An 8966-nucleotide genomic window follows, 5' to 3' on the forward strand; every position below is an offset into this window, starting at 1 on the left:
TATAATATACTTATCAAATAATAATAAATAAATGTATGTACCTGATTAAATTTATTATTATTTATGTAAAATAAGTAATTCACTTTTAGTTATAGTTAGTTAGAGTTTTTTTTATGGTGCTCAGTTATAAGGACTGTATACATCTAACACAGTAATTATAAAATTTACATACAAAAATATAAGGGGTACTTGAAAAACAACTAATGGGCTAATGGGGTACATCAACAAAAAAGGTTGCGAACCACTGGGATAACTGATTATGTATGAAAAAATATATTAACTTATCCCTGTTGAAAATTTTCTCCATTGCATGTCGCTTCATGTTAGATTTTCTTCAATATAAAGCCTAATGAAAATTTTTTAAATAATAATCATGGCTACTGTATCATTAAAAATTATTTCTTTATTTTGCACAAACAAAATAAATATATTGCAAAATATATATATAAAAAAAATATACATACATACATATATATATATTTTGGATGTTAATCTAGTATCAAAAACATTCTGATTCAGCATGACACACAGTCTTCAGAAAAACATCACAAAACTCTTTCTTTTTCTTGGGTTTACCTGGAGATGTCAGCCGCTTGGGCTATATTCTCCAACAAGCTGTAGCAAAACACACCACTCACGATGAGGAAAAAAGCCTCGTTCAAATACTGGCGTGTCCTTAAGTACCCTCTCAATGTGTGTTGTACTAAATCAGAACATTTTTGATACTAGATATAACTTCCAAAATATAATTTTTTTTTGTTTTTATATTTTTCAATATATTTATTTTGTTTGTGCAAAATAAAGAAATAATTTTTAACAATACAATATGGTCATGCCAGTGCTGCCAGCTAAAACATGCACACCAACAAAAATAATATTGGAGTAGCCCAAGACAGCCAAATATTGCAGTGCCACAGCACTAGTGGAAATTTGAATTTGCCAACTGGAATGCGTTCATTTCGGTTGATCAGTATTTGGATAATCGATGCTCTATGTATATTCACCAAAGAAAAAATAAAAGTTACCTCACTCTTTTATTAACAATAACACCCACAGCATGTGGCGTAACATTAAATACTCTGCCAGTTTTCCCATGATAAAATTTATGAGGCATTCCTTTCTGGAAAGCTCCATTTCCCTGAAAAAATTAATATCTAATTTTATTCTCTGATTAATTATAATCTATGTTTCATATGCATAATCAACATAATAATTTTTACCTTTATATCAACAATGTCACCTCTTTTATATACTTTTAGAAATGTAGATAATGGTTCAACACCATGTTTTCTAAACTTTCTAGAAAATAGGTATCTGGTACCTCTTCTGTAGCCTTTTGTATTTACCATTATTTATAGCTCTGTAAAGAAATTAAAAAGAGTTTATAGAAATCAACAATATATATTTTTTGTGAAATCTGATGAGTACAAATTTTTAATTTTAAAAGTTAAAAATATGACTGAATAATACTGAAAATGTTTTAAATTTTTTCAGTGAAAATGATCCTGATATAGAAAGAAGTGTTATTGTTAAGAAATCAGTGTTAAATGCAATAAATCCATATAAGCAATTGTTAAGTAAAAGAGAAAAAAAGCATAAACAACCAATTTTAGATTCATATTTTAAAATGTGGTGATTTTATACTTGTTTGGTATTTAATACTGACCTTTTATTTAATAAAGCTTTTCTTTTTTCAAAAAAGTTCCTTTATTTTCTTTACGTACAAATGTATCCCCATTAAGGTCATAGTATTTTTACCTCTGAGAATGAAGTTTCACTTAAAAGTAAATTTGTGGAATGCACCCTATTCATTAATCGAGGCATGCTGTACTATTCACCAAAACTTTATTGTTTTTTTAAATAGATGCGTCATGCAATAACCTTTATTTCACTGTTTTGAAATTAGTGCATTTGTATCATTATTCTTATAAACTTATAATTGTATAATTTTGTAATAAATACACCCATGCCCATAATTTAAGGAATTACTGTATGTGGTGGTTATGGCTNATGGCAAGGACCCTGCTCTCTATTGGCCTGCTATCACTACGCTTTGCCAATCGCGTTAATTCTTGACAGTTGTAGCAGACAGACAAGAGCATCATGGCAGTATGCGATAAATGATATCAAATGTGAATAACAATGAAATGACCTACACATGTAAATAACAGAAAAAGAACAGAGAAGGACTGCAAAATGAAAATGTGAAAATAAATATGAAATTGAGTTGATAACATAAGCAAACAAGTTGAAGCAGCTTATTGACGCGAAATTTGCAGCCGTCAGTGCCAAGCGATTGTTGTCATAGACTTCGGAAAGCTAAATGCTTGTAACGAAAGTCACTTAGCGTGCACGGGTGAAAACCTGGGACCGTTCCGGCTACTGAGCTGTCTCGAATCTGTGAAATCATAACTGTGACACATACCAACGTCCTATCTGTCTCTTTTCTCCATTATCACCAGGCTATGAGTCATGTAGTTATAAAATGGAAAAACTACGATGAAAAAGTGACAAATTGAAAGTATCGTGAGCACATATTATTATGTACGCATAGGCATACGTGGACTATAGAGATGGAGGAAAGAAAGGAAAGAGCAAAGACGAGTGCCTAAAAAGGATAGGCAGGGTCAGACCCTCACATGTGCGCGACGATTCTTGAACGAATACGTGTATACGTGTGCTGATCTTTGTAATTATAAATTGTGAATACATGTGACTAATATTATTTTCTTTTTTATTTTGTGCATGTTATAAGTTATAAATAAATATAAACAAACAACACTAACCTGACAACATTAAATCTAAATACCAAAATGATNTTCTGGCCACTTTAGCAGACAATGCAATTTGTGTAACTAAAGCCAAGAAAATTTTGAATGACATTTATGTTCAGAACAAGTTGGTGTACATCAAGTGTTATTTCACATTCATTGCAGATACTATTACTGCTCTTGAAAGTAGTGGAAAACCTATATATGAACAAATTGATCTCCTCAATTTGTTCATATATAGATTTTCCACTTTGTGATACACCAGACACTGCTGCAAAAAAAGTGAAGAAAGAGTGCTTCAAAAGTGACTTAGATTGAAGTGCTTGTTTGTTGTGGCTGATATTTTGGCAGGAAAGAGCAAAACTGAAAGTGAATTCCCAGTTCCTCTTCTTCCATGGTTGAAATACTGTCCATTATCTTCAGATGTGGAATGCTTTTTCTCTGCATATAAATTAATTCTCAGTGACAAACATTGCAACTTTTCTATTGAAAATTTGGAAAAAGTGCTTATAATATATTATGAAGCTAACTATGGTAAACAGAGCAAATAAAAAATGTAAAGACAATTGTTTGTCTACTTTTGTGTTTGCATCATTCTAAATACGTGCATTTTTGTTTGGAATACAAATGTTAAATAAAAAATTCATCGACCTGATAAGTACATTAATTGTTCATTGTGCAAATTTTGACCGCCTATTTTTTGCTTATAAAGCCTAAACGATGCAATTTAAGAGCTTATTTTAAGTGCCTAAAATGCCATTTTTAAGGGCCTAGATGTGTGCTGTCTAGTTATAACCCTGCAACCAAGGGTGTTCTATACACAATCTATGGGTTTAAGTCTGGTGAATAGAATGGCCAGTCCATACATCTTATATTCTTGATTTCCAGGTATTCCTAAACCAAGCCAGACCTGTGAAGGCAAGCATTACTAATGAACCCAGGATCAAGTGCACCTCTAAGAAGCTGCAGGATGACATCCCTATAAATCTGGCCTATTACAGTACACATTCAAAAACATACAGTACGTTTCTATATTCAACAGTTGACTCAATAGTGAATTTTCTGTTGAGTCCCTCTGTTGAATGATCTGACATCACATTTTGCAGAAAAAAGAAACGCTTTCGTTGAGAGGTCGCTTTTCAAGATGGCTGACTTAAGTAACCAGAAGGTGGCGATTGTGGCTGTTTTGCTAAATAATTAAAGTAACTCGCTTAACCATTATTCGAATAAATCCTTTTATTCAAATGAACCCATATCTGTATCATTTTCTTGTTTACTGGGTTTTTCTTTAATTATTTTAATTACTTTCTTGAATACATCATTAGAAAGACTTAAAGGGCCAAATATCGGTCATAATCAATTTTGAACAAATGAAAATAAATCTTAATATTTCAATATTGACCAAATTATCCAACATAATCGTGCAATCATATGTTTTATCATATACAGATCGTTCATTAATCTGTCCGCTATTACAGCATCCACAGTAGCGAATGGATTTGTATAAAAGGAATTTACTTTTTCATGGAAGCCGCCATGTTAGTTTGTTGAATATTCAACTGGTTTTCCGGTTGTTGAGACCATTGAGCTCAACGGTGAACTCAACGTTCCATTTAGAAATGTCGTTCTCTCACCGTTGAATATAGAAATGTACGGATACAGTGGCATAAGAGACCTTAACACCATACCACCCCAAAGATTATAATGTGTCCCTGAAGCTTACCAGATGTATACTTGTCAATTACAGTGGTACCACTGTAATTTTCGGATACTCAGGATACGAACGCCCCATCATACGAGATTTTCAGGATACGACATGAAATTTGAACATATTTTTGCTGCATGATACAAACAAAAACTCACCATACGATGTTACATTAGTTTGCAGCATCACTTTTTTATTCACTTCTGTTCATTGGTCTCAGTCCACATGTTTGCTTCATCATGGAAGGATCTTGCTCGATAAAGGAAATCTTGAGGTATTATCAGAAAGCGACTGATTTTATTGAAAAGAATCATCCCGAAAAGGTTCCCACTGCTGTATTGCTGCTCAGAGTAATGACATTTGCCTAAGTCATTTTAGAAACATTTTTAAAAAGTAAGCAAAGCCAAACCTTTTTGGATAGATATTTTACCAAGCGACCTCTATCCAGTGAAAGTGCTGGTGGAAGTGAAGGAAAAAAAGCAAAAAGCANTCATAATCAATTTTGAACAAATGAAAATAAATCTTAATATTTCAATATTGACCAAATTATCCAACATAATCGTGCAATCATATGTTTTATCATATACAGATCGTTCATTAATCTGTCCGCTATTACAGCATCCACAGTAGCGAATGAATTTCTATAAGAGGAATTTACTTTTTCATGGAAGCCGCCATGTTAGTTTGTTGAATATTCAACTGGTTTTCCGGTTGTTGAGACCATTGAGCTCAACGGTGAACTCAACGTTCCATTTAGAAATGTCGTTCTCTCACCGTTGAATATAGAAATGTACGGATACAGTGGCATAAGAGACCTTAACACCATACCACCCCAAAGATTATAATGTGTCCCTGAAGCTTACCAGATGTATACTTGTCAATTACAGTGGTACCACTGTAATTTTCGGATACTCAGGATACGAACGCCCCATCATACGAAATTTTCAGGATACGACATGAAATTCGAACATATTTTTGCTCCACGATACAAAAACTCACCATACGATGTTACATTAGTTCGCAGCATCATTTTTTATTCACTTCTGTTCATTGGTCTCAGTCCGCGTGTTTGCTTCATCGTGGAAGGATCTTGCTCGATAAAGGAAATCTTGAGGTATTATCAGAAAGCGACTGATTTTATTGAAAAGAAACATCCCGAAAAGGTTCACACTGGCCGTATTGCTGCTCNGCCGGAAGTGCTATTGCGTCGTAAGGTGTTTTCCTGAATGAACTGATACGGGATACATTGATTGGTGCTATGGATTCGGATGCCATTTATTGGACAATTAAGTTTGATAACTTGACTCGTGGGTACCTAAACGTTTAGTATTTTAATATTAATTTAATGCAAATGTATACATACCCAATAATATTAAACAGAAAAAATAAATATATTTAATAAAAATCTTTGTTTTAACAAATGTACAACGTCTTGGCTCAGTAAATATGTCAACACTGAAATGAAAATCAGTCTAGCATAGGGAAAATCGGGGAATTACACCTTGAAACAGCGAATTGCACAGTGGCATTATTGTGAATCGGCGTAAATTGAACCGGCGTAAACTGAGGGCTACCAGTATTTGGAGATATTAGAAGAATAAAACAATTTTATTTTTTTAAATATTTTGCAGAATGCTTGTTTTTTTAAATTAATAGCAAATTCGGAAGAAAATACAATAAATTTTCTCTTTAATTAATGAAATTTAAATGTTGTCATTGTATAACTAGCATTTCATTATGTAATTTTTTTTTTTTTATTTAATTTTAAGGAAAGCTTTTCAACAATTATTTTTGAAGCTGGTTGAAGATTCAAATGTTTATTTGACTCTCATGGAGCCTTTAGTCAAATGTTACACTAAACTTCATCTCAATCCTGAAATATGTCTTTGCAATATAGCTGAAATGATTTCCGATATTCAACAACCAATTATGGTGATTACTAAAGAGTGTTCCCCAAGAACTAAAAAAGACACTGAAATGAAGGTATTTCAAACTTTTTAAAAAAGAATTATTTAAATTTTGTAATGAAACATATTTCAAATATCTTTAGTTTTGATATAGTCATTACATTTATTTTTATTATAAAGTAATAAATTACAAACCTTTTTTTAATCCAGCGTATAATAATTTGGAAAAAGTAACACATGATTGTAGAATGGTCATTTGAAAATATAATGGTAATGTGCAATAGGCTAACCTCTTAAAGCCTTAATTACATGGCTTTGGAAATGTCTTCATTATGAACAATAACTCATCAGAACATGCACTACCCTTATTTTTTCAAATGATCATTCTAGAATTCCAACCTGAAAATGGCTGTTTAAAATAGCTGAAAATGTTGTTTTTTTTCTGAATAATTATATGCTGGATTAAGAAAAGATTTGTCGTTTATTTATTTATGCTAAGTCCAGTTTGCTTCCTGTGATTTTGGACAGATTTATCTTTTATTATATGAAAGCTGTTGTTTATTTATAGTCAAATTAATTAAACCTAACTGTGAACTGATTTGGAGTATATGTTCAAGGCATTTATGACATAATTTAAATACAAATGATTGAATATGCTTCTATAATTTTTATAATTTGTCTATTAGTATTTTTCAAATATTATAACACAAACTTCTGTATTATTTACAGTCGACCCCCCTATAAGATCATAGATATGTTCCATTTTTTAGGAATCCGATTTCTTACGAGTCGTTCCAATCACAGCCTGACACATGTGAAGTTTACGGACTACTGCTGTTTGAAAGGTTTTCTTCCATAAAATTAACCGATTCCTAGACTAATTCCACTCAACATTTCCAAAACACGTATATTTTTTTGGGAATAATCCGTATAAACTATGCTATAAACAAAAAAATGTAGGATTACTTATCGAGTGTGCATTGTTCGACGTCGCCATTGCTCAAGCTTGTTTTCGTCGCAGAGCAGCGCACCCAACAGCGGCCACGTTTTCTAATAAATTATTTTTCTGCGAAAACTTCGTTGAACTTTGGAGACATCATTAATATAAATAATTTTTATGGCCGTTGAATAAGAAATGTTTCTTTCACAAGAAATGTATAAAATTAGTGCTGTATTAGACTGATGGTACCTAATTTACATACTGTACAGACGATAGTAAACTCAACTTACTCGCCTAAACTCTCTGTAGCGTGGCGCTGGACGGAGGAAAGTAGTTCAGCTGCCCGATGACGTTTTACCGAATTATAGGAGTTGTTTTTACCATGTTTGTATGGATAATGTCGCAATTTTTTCGCCATCATATAGGAATCCGAACTATAGGAACCCGTGTTATATGGGGGGGGTCAACTGTATATACAGTGGGTGATCGGTTAATCAACATAATCCATTCCAAGACCATGTTCGATATCCAAATTGTTCATTAACCAATTATCAATTTACCATAGATTTTTGTGAGAATTTGATTAATTTGTTCTGGAGACCCCAAAAAATAAATAAAAACTTATATACTTTCTTACTATGTTTATTTACATGTAATAACAAAATAAAAGAAATCTCTAAATTTTTTCATGGATGGCACATCTTTGTTTCTCGGATACACTTTTTGTTATCATCTTTATCAGCTTGAGTCTTTTTCATTATATCTTTCTTTGTTTATAGAATATTTTATATGGATTATTCCCAAAAAATTGTGTTTTGGAAATAATCGAGTCAAATTAGTCTAAAATCGATTAATTTTATGGAAGAAAGCCTCTCAAACTGCTGTACCCCCTAAACTGCACAAGTGCTTAGTTTTGTGCACTCTCATATAAAAAGTGACCTTTAAAACCAAGAGTCTGAATGACCCTTCTCATGCATTAAATGGGTATCAATGAAAATTTTTACAATAAAAAAACAGAGAATGTAGATATATCCTTTTTGTTGTAAAGTAAATGAAATTTTTGAGGAATATAAAAATTATTGGGCTTAGATATATTTTAGTAATTTATTATAGACAAAAGAACACATTCACAGATCAAAAATTCCTGTTAAATCAAAAATCTAACGACTTAAACAAAAAGAATGATTTAAGAATGTAAACTGAAGTTACTTAATGCAACTGGTTTTTCAAAGAAAATTAACTCGTTAATAAATAACTAGATTTTTGTTTTAAGATTAATGTGGATAAAAAGCGATTCAAATCAGACCACGTGGCAAATTAGGCCTAGGTCTATTCGTAATAAAATATACCATATACTCTTGTTTCTATAATTTACTCTTTGTATGTACCTAAACCTTAGTGAGAAATATATTAATTTTACATTTAAACATTTATTTACAAATTACAATTTCGGCAAAACTTACGACTTCAGTTCTCAAAAGACAAGATGGCACCAAGCAACACCAAAAGAATGAAACTTGGCAAGTTTAAGCGCCCTCTACAAATTTTGTCTTATTAATTTTCCAAATAAATAAAAAATAAATAAATAAATAAACGTATAAAAATAAAATAAATTTAATTTGAACTTATTCTATATATATATA

The 8966-nt window shown here is 31.6% G+C and overlaps 1 protein-coding gene across 1 annotated transcript in view; it reads right to left on the reverse strand.

Moving 5' to 3' along the window:
- LOC111624011 (60S ribosomal protein L21-like) overlaps positions 1–8855 on the reverse strand; it is a 19025-nt gene extending 10170 nt beyond the window's left edge. Inside the window, exons 1-3 of the mRNA XM_023366778.1 lie at positions 8787–8855; positions 1221–1360; positions 1026–1138 (exon numbers count right to left, since the gene is read on the reverse strand). Coding sequence (XP_023222546.1) covers positions 1026–1138; positions 1221–1349 — 242 coding nt within the window. The 5' untranslated portion in view covers positions 1350–1360; positions 8787–8855. The remainder of the gene's footprint in view (positions 1–1025; positions 1139–1220; positions 1361–8786) is intronic.
- Positions 8856–8966: the final 111 nt, after the last annotated feature.

Source organism: Centruroides sculpturatus, unplaced genomic scaffold, assembly GCF_000671375.1.
Source record: "Centruroides sculpturatus isolate CEXI.00-Female unplaced genomic scaffold, Cexi_2.0 scaffold370, whole genome shotgun sequence".
Taxonomy (NCBI): Eukaryota; Metazoa; Arthropoda; class Arachnida; order Scorpiones; family Buthidae; genus Centruroides; species Centruroides sculpturatus.